Source organism: Psammomys obesus, unplaced genomic scaffold (genome assembly GCF_907164565.1).
Source record: "Psammomys obesus unplaced genomic scaffold, mPsaObe1.curated_primary_1811, whole genome shotgun sequence".
Taxonomy (NCBI): domain Eukaryota; kingdom Metazoa; phylum Chordata; class Mammalia; order Rodentia; family Muridae; genus Psammomys; species Psammomys obesus.
The window spans coordinates 7,715,210-7,734,190 of record NW_026585797.1 but is presented as its reverse complement, the minus strand read 5'-3'; the positions used below and the strand labels follow the sequence as shown (position 1 = coordinate 7,734,190).

Below are 18,981 nucleotides of genomic sequence, written 5' to 3'. Positions count from 1 at the left end.
CTCCTTCCTCAGCTGCCACAGTTCAAAGTTCTTCTTCTGCTTTGGACACTTATAGCCAATTCTAAGTACCTGACACACCTCATCTCAGACTTTACAACTAATGATTGTTATGAAAATATCCTTTCCATCAGATGCTATGTCAGGAAAAAGCAAAGTAGCTTATTAATTTTTATATGCCATCTCCAAAACTTGGTTTTGATCAGCAAGTAAGGTCTGAGGCATACAAGTCACCAGAGAACATATATAAAGTTGTAAGAAGAGAGAATTGTAAACTCATCATTATTTAGAAGAGGAACTTAGGGGAAATAAAAGTACAGTGGAAGGAAAAAGTCTGATAGAAAGACTTCTTTTCCTAGACTGCTGATTTTTAAAATAAACAAAAATTAATGCAAGGTCAATACAGGAAATGTTAAGTATGAGACTGATGTTTTGCTAGGGTGTGTCATGCCTAACACAGAAACTATCGAGGAGTAAAGGTTCTGAGCAGGAGAGGCAACATGACCTGCAAGGGGGCTCTGGGAAGAGGTGGGTGCTGACTGCTGTGGCTGACAGATCTGACTACAGAGAAGCCTGATCTCTGTAGTTAGATGGATCTAAAGAGGGTAATCTGGGGCTCCAAAAAATGAGTAGAATTCAGATGAACAAACTACATTTACCTTTCGTTCCCAATCTTCCATGCTTTTACTGATTTGTTAAATCATCCGTTTAAGCCAGTGAAGACATCTGAAAATTATCATTGAACTTTACTGAAAATTTCAGCTATTACACAGAAAGTGACTCCTAAAACAGCCTGGGAGGCTGGATACAATAGCCTGAGAGAGTTCATCGGTAACAGCATGGCCCTTACAAGACAATTTCCATCCCTCATAAAGCTCCATCACTCTAAACGTCTCCAATGACCCACATTCCACGTGTGTGTTGCTTTGTTTCATTCATCCTTTTGCTACACCATCATCACTACGGGAACGGTAGTGCTTACAGCCTTTTACATCATCCTATTACCCTGTGCTATGCAACCAACCTACTCACTGTGAAACTTAAAGAACATCTGCTCTTTCTCTCTGCAATTCTCCTATAATTCACTTTGAAGCTAAAACCAATACTGAGTCATCAATCCAATCTCAAGACACACTGGTGGGAAAACATTAAGACGCTTTAATTCCAACTATGCTCATACCCAACTTTCAGCTATAAAATGTGAAACTATTTCCCTGTAATCTAGCATAACTGCTTATCTAGTTGAAAAAAATCTGCAAATGAGATTAACTTTTCTTTTATGAACTAATTAATATTCAAATACACACTGTATTTGTTTATACATCTGATTTCATACCAGTTGGTTCTCAAAGAAATTAAATGGACTTCTAGATAAAACCCATGATAGTTTTAACCCAAACCTCTTGGGTATTAAGAAATAATAAAGAGTGTTGGAAACAGAAAAGTCTTAAGGGCCAGCTTATGGTTAGACATATAGCACGGATGTGGCTATCAGGGATGAATCAGGGATGAATGGCTGAGACTGAATATGGGGTCTATAAGTCAGCATAAAATAGCTGACAGCAGATGCCCAGAGAACCCCAAAGTAAACAGTGATGTAATGTTATATAACTATTTTTGGCAGAGTGGCACTTTTGGGTGATTCTTTATAAATGTGACTTGAGGATAGAAATCTTCCTTTCTGCTTTCGTCAGCCTCCCTGTGTGTGTGTGCCTATGTCTGCCTATGTGCAGCCTGTGTATGCCAACATGTGTCTAAGTGCCTGACACTGACGCCTGACAGTCAGCCTATAAGCTGGCAAATAATGCGGGTCTTATTTGCTCTTTGCTCCTCACAGCATCTTCAACTTCCAGATGTCCTGTGGCCCTTCTCCTTTCTTGGCATTGGAGCACAGACCTCATTTATATTTGACACTGTGAGCAGGCTACAAGTGCAGTGCAAAACAAACATACAAGAAGTTGACCTCCATCCCTGTGTCACTGGGAGAGCCTCCTGAAGTCCTCGTGGACCTTTTGATGGGAGAAGAGTGAGCAGCTACTGAGAAAGTAAACTCCCTGACTTGACAGAAAGCTTGACCTTGAGATTACTTTGACAGAACTGCAAGCTGAGAAACGGAGAGCTAAGTATGTGAGTTGAGTATGACCACACTCTGACCTTTTATCAAGAGAGAAACAACACATACGAGCTCAGGGGAATGGGATTTGCAATGCTGAAGTTAGAGAAGACAGAGAAGGAAGCCTCCACTACCACCCATCCTTTAGGCAGTGCCTACTGGTCCCCAAAACACAGAATGGAGAACATTCACTAATGAGCTGTGTGATGACTGCAGTATAGCTGGCATGGGTGATGCTGGTGAACTACCAAAGACGACGAGTAAAGGAACCTCCTACACTAATTTAACACAGATAGTCCAAGAGTAAAAATGCCCAAATATCTTTACACACACAAACATGCACTCACTGCACCAGACTCTCGGCAGGTCACTTGAGAAACAATGTGTGTGCCATGCTTAAACAGCAGGCGTCAGTGCTCAGAGCTGCAGACTGTTCCCCATGGCCTATCGGTTGGCAGAGCTACTGCAGGTGGGACTCCCAGCACTCTCCAAATACAAACAAGTGTTTTGAACTTCATCAAGTAGGGTCCATAGCTGAGAATATCTTAGGGGTGGAGGCAACACGTCCAGTTGGTAAGGGACCCCAGAATACTAGAGATCTCTTGTTGAGTTCAGTGTTCATTGGTTTCCCATCAGATTCCCCCCCATTCAAGGGGTATTGGCCCTTGTTGATGCTGGAGCTGACTATATTTTACTCCATAGGAACCTGAACTGCTTTCCCGGCCAGTAGCACACACAAATGCCTATCATGGCCATATCATTAAGGCCAAGCCTCTGATCTTGGACAACAGCCTCTTGGAGCCTTGGCCACTTGACCCCTCAGCCATATCCAATGCTATATTCTCCATAGCTAAATATACTGTAGGGTCACACATTCTGTGAAAGCTGGCAACCCTCTAAGCAACCACCCAAGAAGTTCAAGTTTTGAGTGAAGACCATGAAGACAGTCGAGAGGGACCACCATCACTACTTTCTGCAAGAGCTGCCAACTCCAGGAGTAGTGAGTGGTCTCTGTGTCCCAGGACTAGTTGCTGAGGAGTAGGCCAGTTTAACAAGGCCCACATAGTTTTACAATGCCCTCATGGAGTCAGCGCAGAAACCAAATAAAGCTTGGAAAGTGACTGCAGGCCTCAGAGCTGTTGAAAAGGCTCAGGGAATAAAGTGCTTGCCACATAGGCATGATGACTAGAGTTCAGATCCCCAGAATCGAGGGGAAGGATGGTGGCCTCCTGTGATCCCAGCACTTGGAAACAGGGACAGGGGATTCCCAGGCAAAGCTGGCCAGCTAGAATAGATGAAATTGGTGAACTCCAGGTTCAACAAGAGACTCTGCTTCAGTAATTAAACTGCAGAGTGACTGAGAAAACCACCTGTCATCAACTATAGTTTCCATGCACATCTGCACATATAATAACAAATAGTTAAAAAAAAAAAAATGAGGACAAAAAGCACTGGAGTAAAGGCATAAATATCACCAAGCCTGATGCTCTAGGACCAAAGAGGTAGAAGATTCTAGAAAATTGTCCTCTGATCTCTACTTGTTTCCTGTGCTACATCCATGTGCACATGAGTACATATAACCACACGAACACTGAATGGATGGATGATGGATGGATGGATGGATGGATGGATGGATGAATAGCATTCACTGACTAGGAGAAATATATGACACAGTATGCTTCAAAACAGAATGTTCTGAATACAGAAAGGAAAATATTTCGAAACTATATAAAAAGACATTGTAATTAGATTCCTCTAGCACCTCAGGGATTCACAAGTATTCCCCATGTACGAACTCTCAGCTCTTCCTATTAAGCAATAATGAATGTAAACACTCACAGTGATTAACTAAGTGGAAGAGGTGAGATTTAGAGCACTGAGCTCCTTTATACTCCATTCCATTTTAAATGCAAACCAAGCACAATGATTCTCTATTTCAACTTTTGTTGTAAAAATCATGTACAAGGTACAGAAATTACAGGGATCATTTGATTTTCTATGCAAGGAAAGCACAGAAGACATCAATATGATAATAATTCAACACGAACAGACTTTGACTATTTTAAAGGGGAATATTTTGACTCTAGGCACGGGTGGTACACATTTGTAACACCAATACTTGAGAGGTGGAGGCAAAAGGATCAGTTGGCTCAGATACAAAGCCTGTTGAAAGACAGCTTGAGCTACACGAGATTCTGTCATTCATAAAAAACAAAACAAAACAGAAACAACAAACCACGCAGATAAGTAGTACTCACCCTGTAAGGGGCAACATAAATGTCCAATAGATTAGCTAGTGCCTTACCCCATTTACCCAGATATCTATATATTCCAAGTCTGGAAAACTGAAATTCTAAAAGCATCTACACTTCACAAGTTTGGGGACTGATTTGAATAATATCAAAACTGTCACTATAACACACTTCTACCTGATTCATACTAGACTTAAAGTTACAAATGTGTTGTGTGATGATAGCACTCGGGAAGTAGAAGCATCAAGCAGATCAAGGTCCTCCTTAGCTACATATGGAGTCTGAGGCCAGCCTTATGGTATATGACATCTTTCCTCAAAAAACCTTAAAAGTTTAGTTGATAACTCTTTTGGTTCTAAACAAATAAATTATCCTACTTTTCTTTTCTATATTTATGGAGTTATAAAATACAAAGAAAACAGGCAAGATTTGTAAAACAGTTGTTGCTATAATGTTCTTGTGGAATGTATACACCTTATCCTTGTTCATTCACATGCTGATTTCTCTACCCTACTTTCTGGTTTCAATCCAGACACTGCATTGTGATGCTTATTCTAAGCATTACCTGTCTCAAGTTTGTGTAAACATGCCACCATTTGATCTCTGTAATTGCCAATAAAACAACCAGCCAGTGCTGAGCAATGGAGAGAACAAGGTGGGACATCCTGTTCCGGAGGGGAGGAGAAAGAAGCGAGTGGGAGGGGGTTGGAGAAGAGAGATCAGAGGGGGGGGGGGGGACCTGGAAACACCAGGAGAGATGAACTGGACCTAAGATATGACTAAAAGCAAGTAATCTGAATGGGAGGAAACTATGGGGGCTTGGAGGTTTAGGATGGAGTAACTATTGCCCAGCAATAGTTCTCTAGGTTAATTAAATAAGTCCTAGTCTCTGTGTGGTGATTTGGGTATACGGCTGGTTTAGGAATAACCACTGTTTAACTAAAAGATAAATCAATATTAAATATTAATAATCAACAACAAACAGTGACCGGTTATTACGGTTGTAATGTTTTCAAATAGAGTGAGAAACTTAAATCAGAAATACATTAAATTTAAATATTCTTTTACAGGTGCTTCCTGACTTCTAAGAACAATAGTTCTACTTATATGTCATTAGAAGCCAAGGGGTAACTCTTCTTATTTCTCAGTGTCTCAACCTTCACTCAAATTCCTTGAAAACAATCTCCCCAGCCCCTTTCTGTTCTATTTGGAGACAGGGTCTCCTGTGTTCCAGGCTGGCCTTCAATCAGGCAAGAAGATCTGGACCTTCTGGTCCTCTGGCATCCACCTCTTGATTACAAGGTGTGTAGCCACATCCACATTATGTAGTGCGAAGAGTCAAAGGCTTTGTGCATGCCAGGCAAACCCTCAGCCCTAAACTAGTTTTCTACTGATAAAGGCTTTTGGTTGAGTTTCAAAAGCCAAAAAACAAAAACAAACAAACAACAAAACCCCTGCAATCTGCTAAGAAGAACATCAGGGTAGTTAATGATTATATCACTTTCTCCCTACCCACACGAATTGTATATGTGTGTATATGGTATGTGCATGTATATTGTGAATGGCTTAAGTTCCCAGACATAACTACTGACAAAAAATTTCAACAAACTAAACGTTATTTTTCTTTTGAGTCAAGTAAAACTACCAAAAAGTATTTAAGAGAGTAATTTCTTTCTATTTTGTGTTTGTGAGTGTCTGTCTGAGCGTCTGTATATGGACATGCAAGTGTCTAGGAAGCCAGAAAAAAAAAAACATCGGGGCCCTTAGAATTGGAATTATAAGCAATTGTAAACGGCACACGGGTCCTCTACAAGAGTGGCAGGTGATCTTGACCACTGAGTCATCTCTCTAGCCCCACTCAAAGTATTCTGATTAATACCAATATATTATTTTAGTAGATAACCAATCATAAAAGTACTTCTGAGTATGGAGAATCTTTTGATTTTGCTTTTTAAATGTTGAAGTATTTAACATTAACATAAAACTTTAAGTATCTAAACACTGTTGATGATGTAGTTCCAAAGTTAAATTTCATACTTTACAGCTCATTGTGTTTTGCAGACTTTATAAATTTCCTGAACTAAAGGTTGTCATTTTAAAATTATAAACAATTAATTCTACAATGAAATTTTAAGATATGAAGACAAATGCTTTGCCAGAAACATAGAAAAATTATTTGATGAGAGTAGATTTATCTGAATATCCCTGTTCTAGCTAGGTTTCTGTAACTGTGATATAGCATTGACGAAAAGCAAGTTGGGGAGGACTGTGTTTATTTCAGCTTAGAGGTTATCCCCTAGATGTCTACCACCCAAGGAAGCCAGGGACAAGCTCAGGGTAAGAAATCAGAGGCAGGAACTGAAACAGAGCCCATGGAGGCGTGCTGCTTATCGGCTTGCTCTCTGGCTTATACTTTCTTTATATAACCCAGCCTCACCTGCCTACAGACGTTACTGCTCCCAGGGGGCTAGTCCCTCTTACATGACTAGCAGGCCAATATGATCAAGGCAATTCAAACGTTCCCTCTACCTCCCAGGTGACTGTGGTTATGTTGACAATAAAAATTAACCATTTCAGTATCTCTTTACTCTTAGTTTAGAATTTGTTTTCTTTTCTTGAGGCAAGGTCTTTCTATGTAGCCCTGGATGTCCTGGAACTTGCTACATTGAACAGGATGGCCTCAAACTCAGAGACTCACCTGCCTCTGTTTGCCAAATGCTGGGATTAGAGGTGTACACCACCATGGCAGCCCTATTTTAGGATGGTTGACATTCCCTCTAACTTAGTATACATTTACTTCATTTCAACATCAAACTTCTGAAGACACTGAAATAGCAATTTAAGATTTCTATTATAATTTGTGGCAATGTATATGATTTGTATGATATAGACTGAGTTTGCTGTGGCCCTTTGTAGAGAGGAAGAGAATAATCAAGTGGCCAGCCTCGCTTTGTTTATTCCAAGCTATTTACACTGCACATGCTGCCTGCTGGGCAGAGCACAACAGTACAAGCCTATAACACAAACAGTGAGGATTTCTGAGGCAGACACCAGCCTGGGCTACTCAGTATGGCCCTGATCTGGGGTGCCAGCTCAGCGGTAGAGCACTGCAGGTAGAGCCTGACCTCCATCCCCAGCACCACATGCATACACAAAGAGCAGAACAAGCCAAATAATTTCCAGTATTTTTTTCTGTAAAGAAGCTAGCTTGAGAGTTTTAGTTAAGAAAAATTCTAACCTTCTTAATAGAAACACAACTTTAGTACTATATTTAAAATGTTCTCAATGTAATACATTCATAAAATACACATTTCAAATAAAGCTGTGCTGATGTTAATAATATCTACTACCATAATATTAAATTAGAAATTAAAATTAATTTATATTGCCACAAAGGTAAGCACAATTCAGGGTGTAATAAGAGATTAGAAAATATAGCCAGGCATGGTGGCATCGCCTGCAATTAATTCTAGCAGGCAGGGCACAGGCAGGCAGATATGAGCTTGAGACCAGGCTGGTTCAGACAGTGAATTCAGGCCAGCCAGGGCGAGGTAGCGCGACTCTGGAGAGGGAGAGCGTAAGACTGGGCATATGAAAGTTCTTCTGGGGCAGATCTGTGTTGTTGTTTTTGAGCTAGTTTCACTATGTAGCCCATGCTGGCCTGATAGTCCATCTTCCAATCCCAATCTCCCAGAGAAGGAAGTTGCAAAACTTCATACAAAGCCACTGTGTCCGAATCAGTCTCAGCAAGTTCCTTACCAATGAACAGACCAGCAGCAGTGCTACTTTCTCAGGGCTCTTCAGCAATGGTAACAAATACTTACTGACTACTTTTATGTGACCTGCAACTGGGCTAAATGCTGAGGATACAGACTTGAATAAACAAGTTACTGATGAATTATCTAAGCCATGAAGTCGAGAACACTGAGATTGGGAGGCTGGAAAGATGGCTCAGTAGTTAGGAACATGCAGGAGTTGAGTTCAATTCCTAACACTGCTGCAAGGCAGTTGATGCCCTCTCTGGCTTTTGAGGGCATTGAACTTACACATACAAACTCACATATAGTCACATACATATACACATATTTTATAAAAATAAAATTCAAAGAATACTGAGATTGACGGAGCAGGAGGCCTCGTGCCTATTATCACTGGGAAGACTAAGAGCTCAAGATCATCTCCAGCAACAGAGAGCTGGGGACCGCCCAAGGCTACACGAGAGCCTGTCTCTCAAAAGAAAAACACTAAGACTAAAATGCAGCTAAGGTCTGAACTCTTAACTCTATTTTGGCAACACTGCATCCCAAGCACCCACACAGGAGAAATCAGCAAAGTGTACTTGCTAGAATTCTGTTCAGCAATTACCATACAGCTTAACAATGATGTGCCATTTATGTCCATGTGTGTACATGTGTGTACATAGTTGACACCCAGTGCCTTCCTCAATCACTCTCCACCTTACTACTTTAACACAGGGTTTCTCTCTCTCTCCTCTCTCTCTCCCTCCTTCCCCCCCCCTTTCTCCCTGCACCTGGAGCTCCATGGTTGCCCCAGAGATCTGTCTTTCAGTGGAATTACAGACACTACACCCATTTTTGTTTTTAAACAAGAATTTTGAGGGACTGAACTCAGATTCTCATATTTGCACGGCAAACACTTTCCTACTGTACCACCTCCACAGACCATGATGTAAAACCTTTAGTATCTAGAAATTAACAGCTCCCTTATTTCAGAGAGCTGAAGGATAATTTAGCAGCTGTTCTGTGGAAAAAAGAAATCTTCAGAGCTTCAATGATGAGTCTGTTGTTGTTCACTTCTTTTTCTTACTAATCCTGCTTTCAAAATCTAGATAACCACTTCATTCTTTATTATTGTAAATCCAAGACACTGAACATGTTTCCTCATTTTTAACAAAACTATGGAAAATTTCGCCATTATTCAATGACTATGTCATAATAAATCTAAATATGATTCAATTGCTTTCTCTCAAATTCTCACCCACATCAATGTTTAATTTTTTTCATTAAGGGGGGGGGAAGATTTGATCCTTTTTTTCTCTTTCTCGATCCTCAAAATACATGAAATCACTTGGAAGAAGGGGAGGTGTGGAAAGCTCCCTTCTGTTCTTTAGAGTTACGAATTCTGAAACAGAACATGGCTTTACAGTTTTATAAAACATCTTAACTCCATCCTCATTTATTTTCTATACTGCCTTCTACCTAGCAACTATATTCTCTCTCTCTCTCTTTTTTTTTTAATCCCTTTCAAGGCCAGTCTTGAGGGCTAGCTTCAATTCAGGGGCAAACAGCTCTCTTACTGTCACAAATGTGGCAGTTTCCTGCTGGAAGCATATGGCAGCATTAGCTGAAGAAGTTTTATTCTGAAGCAATATTTGCCAAACTGTGAGCCAGTCTTTTTTTTTACATTTTTTATTAATTATTATTATTTATTACAATTTATTCACTTTGTATCCCAGCTGTGGCCCCCTCCCTCATCTCCTCCCAGTTTCTCCCTACCTCCCTCTTTTCTCACACCTCTGACCTTGATGGGGACCAGTGTATTCATATATACATAGTTATAGAGGACACATACACATACATATAATTAAAAGTAAAAATAAATCTTAAAAAATGAAGGTGGAACGGGCATTAAGAAAGACATATGGTATAAACCAATTTATTTTAAAAGTCAATAATCAACACGATCTTTAAAAAGCAATGTACTATCCACGTTTAAAAAGTTTTATGTGATATCTATGGCATAAAACACATCCTCATTACATTTGGTGTAATGGGAGAAAAAAACACATACAACAAAATGCTGATATTTTCAGAAATAGACACAGACTAGATAAGAAATTAACCTTATATTTCAAGCATAATTTCAATCATTTGAACTATTGTTATTTTCCAATTAACTTCTACATAATCTAATTAGATAGAGATGTAATCAGTCATAACCAAGGAATTATGAAAGATCTTCAATAATTGTAAGGTTAAGAAATTTTTCCACAGTAAATGAGAAAGCATCAAAAGAAAAAAGATAACCTAAAAAATAGATTTTTTTTTAATTCTAGCCAAGTTAATCAGACAGAGAGTTGATAAAGGAGTGTTCTCTATCACACAGCCTGTTAGGAGAGACCTAGATTGCCAGGCGTGGTAGTGCACTTGGGAGGCAGAGGCAAGCAGATCTTCTGAGTTCGAGGCCAGCCTGGTGTACAAAGCGAGCCCCAGACAATCAAGGCGGTTACACAGATAAACCCTGTCTCAAAACAAAACAAACACACACAGAAAAGATCTAGATTAAAAAAATGTTATCAGATGATTGATAGAGGAACTTATCCTCACACATACACTTAATAATGCTTTTAAGATAACATGTAACTCACACGCATAAATGCTTGTGCTCGCCCCCTCCCCACACTGATTTTCCAAAGCAGAGGTGGGGTGCAGGGAATGAAAGGAAGAAGGGGAGACATAAAAGGGGAGGGGGGGCGAGACTAGGCTGACAGAAATATTCCTATCGGAACATAGTATGCTTCCTGGCTCTACTGTCAAATTCCATGAGTGGGACAGTGGGGCAAAGCAATAAAGACACTCTTGCCAACAACGCTAGTGTTGGAAAAACCCTGAACATTATGTATCTGAATGCTAACCATTCAGAGGAATGCTAAGGAACCAGAAAACAGAAGAAGCATTTATACAGTAGTGACAGACTTCGGAGTATTTTAAGGTAAATTACTGTATGCAAGAGGTGTTGAGTCCCATGATGAAATTTCCAGAGTGTAACCACTATGCTATCATCAATCCTCCCCACCCTTCAACACTGAGTCAGACATGAAGAAGATAAAAGACAACACACTTGTGTTCACAATGGTGTCAAGGCCAACAAGCACCAGATCAAACAGGCTGTGAAAAAACTCTGACACTGATGTGGCCAAAGTCAATACCCTGATAAGGCATATGTTCAGTTGGCTCCTGATTATGATGCTCTGGATGTTGCCAACAAGATTGGAATCAAAACTGAGTCCAGTTGGCTAATTCTAAACATACACTTTTTTTTTTCACCATAAAAAAATGCTTATATTAAGATTGATTGCCCTACATATCCTGTTTTAGGCTTAGTGAAAAAAAAGTTTTTTTCAAAGTGCAAAACTACACTGAGTATGCAGATAAAAAGACATTTAAATGTACAACTTTCAAATAAGCAATAGAAAAATAACTCCTGAGGCAAGAAATAAACATTAAAAATATTCAAAAACCTAAACCACAAAAAAACTCCCATCACCAAATTGTATATGCTGTGAGGGCTAAGGTTATGTTTTAAGTTTTAATTACTGTGCTTAACTATGAAACAGAAACGCCTCTAACCTGCAAGCCCCACTTGCCCACGCACTGATTAGCTTCCTGGAATGCTGAGGGCTGCTGTTCCTGTAAGATACCAAGCCATACATTTTCACTTCTGTAGACAAGACTGGTTGCCCCAACTGCACAGGATGTGCTTGATCACATGTATGTGGGACACACATAGGCAGGAAGCAGGTCAGGATATATGTCTGGCCCTGACGGGACAAAGGCAAAAGGTACATAGTTTGGTGTATATTGCCTTTATAAGCACTGGACTAATGTAATTCACAGTCATTCTCTAAGAATCCTGGGTATGGATCTAGCCAGTGTCCATCATCCTAACCAGTATTTAACAAAGTTTGTTTCAAGTCTGGTCTAAAAATTGTGGTAGTGGTCTTATTACCACCCATTTTCTGGAGGGATCAACATCTTCTGGAGGTCCCCAGTAAGATCACCCACCCACCCAAGTTCTAAAGCAGGATCTTCACTACAAACTCCAATGCTGAAGGGCTGCCTCAGGAGGTGAGTACCTGAGATGTTCCAAGGCTCCTAGGAGTGTGTTCAGTTTCCCAGACTATCAGACTGAACTGCCATGCTGAGAAAAGAAGCAACCATCTATGGAGGCTTCTCAAGTAAATCACAGGCCAGGCCAGGCCCAGTGGCATATGCCTGTAATTCCAGCACTCAAGGAGGCTGAGGCAGGCAGATCTCTTTGAGTTTCAGGACAGCCTGGTCTACAAAGTGAGTCCAGAACAGCCAAGCCTACACAGAGAAATCCTGTCGCAAAACCACCACCAAAAAAAGCTTGTAACACAGAGGGCACAAAAGGGAGATGGTCCCTGGAACTGGGGTAAAAGGCAGTTATGATTTGCCCGAGGGCTGGGAACCAAACTCCAGTCCTCAGCAAGAACTTTTAATTGCTGAGCTATCTCTCAAGCCCCAATTGATCCATTCTGAACTAATACTGACAAAGACTGAGTGTCTTCCCTTTAAGATTAGGAAGATGGCCAAGGATATCTGATCTAACCATTACTGTTCAGCTTGGCACAGTAATGTGCACAGCAGTCAGAGTAATAAAGAAATTGCAATAAAATGCACCAGATCAGAAAAGGAGAACAGCCTTCCTTAATGGATCATATAGTTATGCACAGAAATCCCCTAAAATCTACAAACCTATGGCCAAAACCAATAACTAAGTGTAATAATACTACAGAATTCAAAGCCAACATATTTACACATTAGAAATAAAAGTACACCCCCCAAGGGAGGAGCAGTCCTGTTAGGCCACAGAGGAGAGCTTTGCAGCCAGTCCTGAAGATACCTGATAAAACAGGATCAGATGAATGGGGAGGAGGTCCCCCCATCAGTGGACTTGGCAAGGGGCACGGTGGAGATGAGGGAGGGAGGGAGGGACTGGGAGGGAATGAGGGATCGGGACACGACTGGGGTACAGAGTCAATAAAATGTAACTGATAAGAAAAAAATAAAATACAAAAATAAAAAATTAAAAAAAGAGAAGTAACAAAAAAAAGGAAAAAAAAGAAATAAAAGTACTTTTATAACAGCATCATAAATATAAAATATAGATGCTCACGCACTGAAAATCCATGCAAGACCACCAAAACAAGAAACATCTCTGAGACATTAAAGCTGGAGTAAAAAGAGATGCAGTCTTGGTGACCTGAATGGTCCTGTATTACTAAAATCGACCTACCTCTCTTTCTCTCCTGGGAACCAAACCCAGTACCCATGCATGTCAGGCAGGTACTCCTTAGAGCCTTACCATCTCCATCACAACACTGTTAACATTTTCAGTTCTATTCTATCTATCTATAGAGTCAATATAATCCCCAACAGAATACAAATAAGCACTTTCATAAGTTGATAGAACAGTTCTAAAAAAAACTGTATGAAAATGAAAGGAAAACTAGATTGATCAAAACTACATAGAAAGAAAGGGCAAAACAGGAGGATTTATACAATTTCATTTGGGGACTTACTATAAAGCTACACTACTCCACACAGTGTGGTAGTGGTGGAAGGTCAGTGGAACAGACTTAATCGCCTATCCTTGAGAAGTACAGAATACTCTTCTACCCCAAGGAAAAAAAAAAAAAAAAGCACATATTCCTACTGAAAACCTATACAAATGTTAACAGCAGTGCCTAGTACACACAAGTCACTTGGTTCAATTCCCAACACTACCACACAAGGAAAAGCAGTAAGTACAAGAATGTAGATGAATTTCACAATAATCGTGCTGAATGAAAGACAGGAAGATGAGAATGGGAAGAAATGTATGATTCCATTCACATAAATACAAAAGCATATAAGTTCCTCTATAACCCATGTTGTTTAGTAGTGTCTAGGGGACAAGATGACGGAAAGCAGAACAGGGAGCAAAAATCTCCAAACGAATCTCCAAACGATCTGAATATATTTTTTATAAGTGACAGATATATTTAATTATCTTAGTAGTTTTTACCTCAGTAGATATTTAGCATTTATCAAACTGTATGTCTAATTACAGTATAATGCTGTAAATAACACCCCAATAAAAAAGAATGCATGGCTCAAAATACGTTGTCAACTCTAGTAGGAGCAGAGTCTTAAACATCGGGCCTGGTATTGCTTAACTTTTTCAGCAGACATTAGCAAAATCCATGAAATCACTTCAAATTCATAATGTCTTTGAGGAGACTGGTAGTTTCACTGTTTTTACTAAACAGTGGGTTCCAGATAAGTGAATGCCAAAGAAAAACACAGAAAATGAATTATCATACCTTGATTTGTGCAAAGGGTCTTTCATAACCTCCAACATAGAGAAGGCCAATATTCTGTGGAAGTAACCTACAAGATAGAAAAAAATAAAAGAAGCGCCTTATTTATAAAGTACAGCATCTTTAATGAAAGGACACATAATAATAGAAAGTGGAGATACTGGGCGGGGGAGGGGGGACGTAATCAATGAAGTACTTGCTGCCTAAGCAGGAGACCCAAGTTTGGTTCCCCATGATCCATATGAAAAAGCCAAATAGGGGTGGTGACATCAGCTTGTAATCCAAGCACAGGGCAGCAAAGACAGGCTCACTGAGGCTAGCCAAACTACTACGTTCTAGTCCAAGAAAGAGACTCTCTGAAAACACAAGGTAGATTGCATCTAAAAAACAATACCCAAGGTCAATCCATAGCTACAAACATAGACACACACACACACACAGAGAGAGAGAGAGAGAGAGAGAGAGAGAGAGAGAGAGAGAGAGGGAGGGAGAGGGAGAGGGAGAGAGAGAGAAATTTCTAATAGATACTGTGAAAAATCGATATACAATTATTGTCTTTTGTACAATGAGAGTAACACCAAATGAATTTTTCTACTGAGAAAGGAGAAGAGGATGAGGAGGAAGAAGAAGAGAGGGTAAAATGACAGAATTGGGCTGGGATGTAGCTCGGGTAGGAAAGGTTTCTGCCTACATAAGCCTGGGTTCAGATTCCAGCTCAGCATAAAACCAGGAGTGTTGTCACAGGCTGTAATCCTAGCATTCATGAGATGAAAGCAGGAAGATCAAAAGTTAACATCAGCACCTGATGAACAAGAGAGTTCAAAGCTAGCTTAAATACAGAACACTCTTAACAATAATTTTAATAAAATTAACTAGTGTCTCTGAAAATGAGAGACTCCATCCAGCAACTGAGGAGGTGGAGGAAGGATCAGAGGAATCAGAGAGGTCAGGGACAGACAAGAAGACAATGACCCACAAAATCAACCGACCAGGACTCATGGCGCTTGCAGAGATCATGGGGCTTGCAGAGATCAGGGAGCCTGTAGGGGGTCTGACCTAAGTCCTGAGTAGCTTGTTGTTCTTGTGGGATTCCTAACAGTGGGGCTGTCTCTGACTCTTCCGCCTACTTGTGGACCCTTTTCTTCTTACTGGGTTGCCTCATTCCAGCCTTGATGTGATGGTATGTGCCTGTTCTTATTGTAGCCTGCTATACCATGTTTGGTTGAAGTCCCAGGGAGGCCTGCTCTATTATGAGGGGAGGCAAAGGGGGCAGGGGATCTGGAGAGGAGGAAAGATGAGAGGGAGAGAAAACTACCGTCAGAATGTAATATATGACAGAATAATTATAATTAAAAAGATGGTTTTAAGTTCCCACATAGGTGCTGGAAATCAAGCCTGGGTCTTCTGGTAGAGCAGCCAGTGTTCTTCAGCCTGAGCTACCTTTGCAGTCCCTTGTCTTCCTTTCTGAAACAGTCTTTCTTAAACAGCCCCAAGGGGCTTTTAACCCTTGGTGCCCAATTCAGCCTCCCAAGTTCTGAGATTACGGTCCTAAGTCAATCCAAGGTTTTTCATTCTTAATTGCACTGAAACTCCAAGTGGAGTTTCAGTTTTGTCTGTGCTGGAACTCAACCTTAGGGACCTATACATACATACATACATACAGCTTTACAGAGAGCTGTAGTCACAGTACACATCAAAACACTGTGAATGAAGAAATGCTGCCTTTAGAACTTTGGAGTGATTAAAACGGGATTAGTGGCATGGAGTAAGCTATGGGACATAAATACTAACCATAATATCTCATTCTTTTACATTATTTTTTTCCTAAAAGACATGTAAAAAAATGGACATAACTTCAGTTTTAACATTAATGTTTGGGGGGAGGGAGCCTTATTCCATGACCCAAATTGCTATGTAGAGAAGTGTCCACATGAAGTTAACAGCTTTATACATCCTACTGCATGAATCTAAGAACATAACACTTGAAGATATATACAGCAAACAAGTGCAAATTCAAAAAAGCCAATGGAACCTTTTCAGTGTACCTTTAGGCATAATAACAGAAACTTAGGATACTCAAGATTTATTATAATAATCTTCTTTGAATTGTTTGGTTTTGATTTTCAAAGCAGAGCTATAAGAATCTCACTTCATGCTCCAAGCGACCTCTTTCCTCCAAGCTAGAGTTACACATGCATTACCACAACACCTGGCCCAACCATCTCTGTACTACTCAGTTCACAGCTTCAAATACTCTACTTCAAGAGTTTTAGAGTCCATATTTATTAGTAACTTGTCTGATCCTTGTGGAATCCTTCGTTGTCACTGAATACAGATGTGAGGTATTTGTGTGGTGCTTCTCCACTGGCATGGACTACCTTGTGAGATAAAGAAAGCAAACATCTTGAAGCATGAGACAAGGCAGAGAGTCTCAGTCTCCTTAGAACAGTGTCTGCTCCTTAGAGTCTGTGTGGCCAATAAAACACACTGACAGAGAAGGTGGGCACAGTGGCACACGCCTTTAATCCCAGCAGAGGCAGGCAGATTTCTGTGAGTTCAAGGACAGCCTGGTCTACAGAGTAAGTTCCAGGACAGCCAAGACTATAAGAAACCCTGTCTCGGGGAAACAAAACAAAACAAAAGAACAACCCTAACAGAACAATAATAGCAAGCATACACAAGACTGAATTAAACTAATTTAGCCAAATTCTTTCTTACATATAGAATGTAAATGATAATGTCAATAATATAAGGGATACAACTAAGGGTATTAGTTTACTGAATTCTAATAGAAAGCATAGGATATGTCCTCAAATCTCAACATGAAATGAAAAAATTCTTAGCCATGCTTTAACTAAGCAACTAAGAAATTCAACCAAGAAAACCTTGCACCATTGCTGGTAGCACCTATATATAGTAGTGGTAATTAACAAATGTTCACAGAAAACTTGATGAACCTCTTTTAAAATAATCACTGTTCATATAAACAGGCGCTAGGAAAGGAAGAGAATGAAAGCTAGCTGACATTTAACAGTCAATATGGCTCTAATCTCTATGCACAAACATCTCAGGACGTTTGCCAATATACTATTTAGAGTACACCTCCATTTCTCTGATTTGAGATCTAAAAACTGCATTTCCTTGGCATTTTCTTAAATGTTATCAGTTAGACTTTGTCTTTAACTTTCAAAACACCTATTATTCCTCATCATATATTTTACTATCGTCACTTAACAAGGCTTTGCTGGTGTTAAGACAAGGCCTCACTGTATAGCTTTGGCTGGCCTGAAACCTCACAGAGAGTCATCTGCCTCTACCTCCTGAGTGCAGAGATTAAGGCATGTAAAGTGAAATATTTCTTTAAATTTTTTTCTCTGTTAAAACATTGTTTTGTTAAATTATATACACAATTATTGCCAAGTAATAAGCACCATTTAGCATAACAGGGTACTTGTATGTCAACAAAAAAATCACATGGTCTCAATCTGCACAGTGAGGCACTGGTTCAGCACTGACAGACACATATAGGTGTGCTTTAAGACAGAGATCCTGATCTTTCAAAGCCGTGAAGCTGTTCTGCACGTAAGTTAGGTGTACACTACCATCAACATCTCTGTAAACTATAACGGCCTCTAAAGTACTGGCTCCTAGGTAACTGCTTGGCAGCGTGGCAAAGAGCAGGACTCTTGAAAAAGAGTTAGGAAAAAGTATTGTTGGAGGAGGGATTCCTACTATAGCTTTTGAAGAACTAAAAACAGGTAAAACTAGTGTTCACTTTGCTTTTGATTTCCCAAGCACAAATAGTAACAACTGTCTATTACTGGAAAAGTCCAAACGCAGTTCCCACAGATATCTCTCAGTAAAGCAAAGCAAACCCAACAGGGTTACAGAACAAACACTAAATGAACTTCATTCACTCTATGTTGACATCGGACACATACACATTCATAATCATGTCCTGGTAGATACAGAAACATACCTTCAGAAAGCAATCAAGTCTACAATTTCCTCAAACTAAAATTTTAAAGAAAGACGGATAAAGTAGCACACATCTATAGTCCCAGCATTCCGAAGGCTGAGACAGAAAGATCAGGGGGTGGGGTTGGGGCCACTAGAATGAGACCTCAAGAAACAAAAACAAGAACCTAATAATTAAAAATTGACCTTAGGGGCTGGAGAGATGGCTAAGCGATTAAGAGCACTGTCTACTCTTCTAGAAGACCCAGGTTCAATTCCCAGGACCATCCACATGGCAGCTCACAATCTTCTGTAACTGCAGTTCCAGGAGATATGGTGTTCTCCTCTGGCATCTGCAGGCACCAGGCACACGTGTACTGTACATTTATACATACACAGAACACTCATATACAAACCGGACTTACAATCAAGTATCACTGCAATTTCCAATAAAGTACTATGAGACAACACACATGACTCTTTCATCTTTGTGTGTGTGTGTGTGTGTGTGTGTGTGTGTGTGTGTGTGTGTGTGT

The 18,981-nt window shown here is 40.1% G+C and overlaps 1 protein-coding gene across 3 annotated transcripts in view; it reads right to left on the bottom strand.

The window, feature by feature from the left end:
• Rngtt (RNA guanylyltransferase and 5'-phosphatase) overlaps positions 1-18,981 on the bottom strand; it is a 205,511-nt gene that overhangs the window by 48,102 nt on the left and 138,428 nt on the right. For all 3 annotated transcript variants that reach the window (XM_055599433.1, XM_055599434.1, XM_055599435.1), the window contains exon 14: positions 14,492-14,558. In XM_055599433.1, coding sequence (XP_055455408.1) covers positions 14,492-14,558 — 67 coding nt within the window. The remainder of the gene's footprint in view (positions 1-14,491; positions 14,559-18,981) is intronic.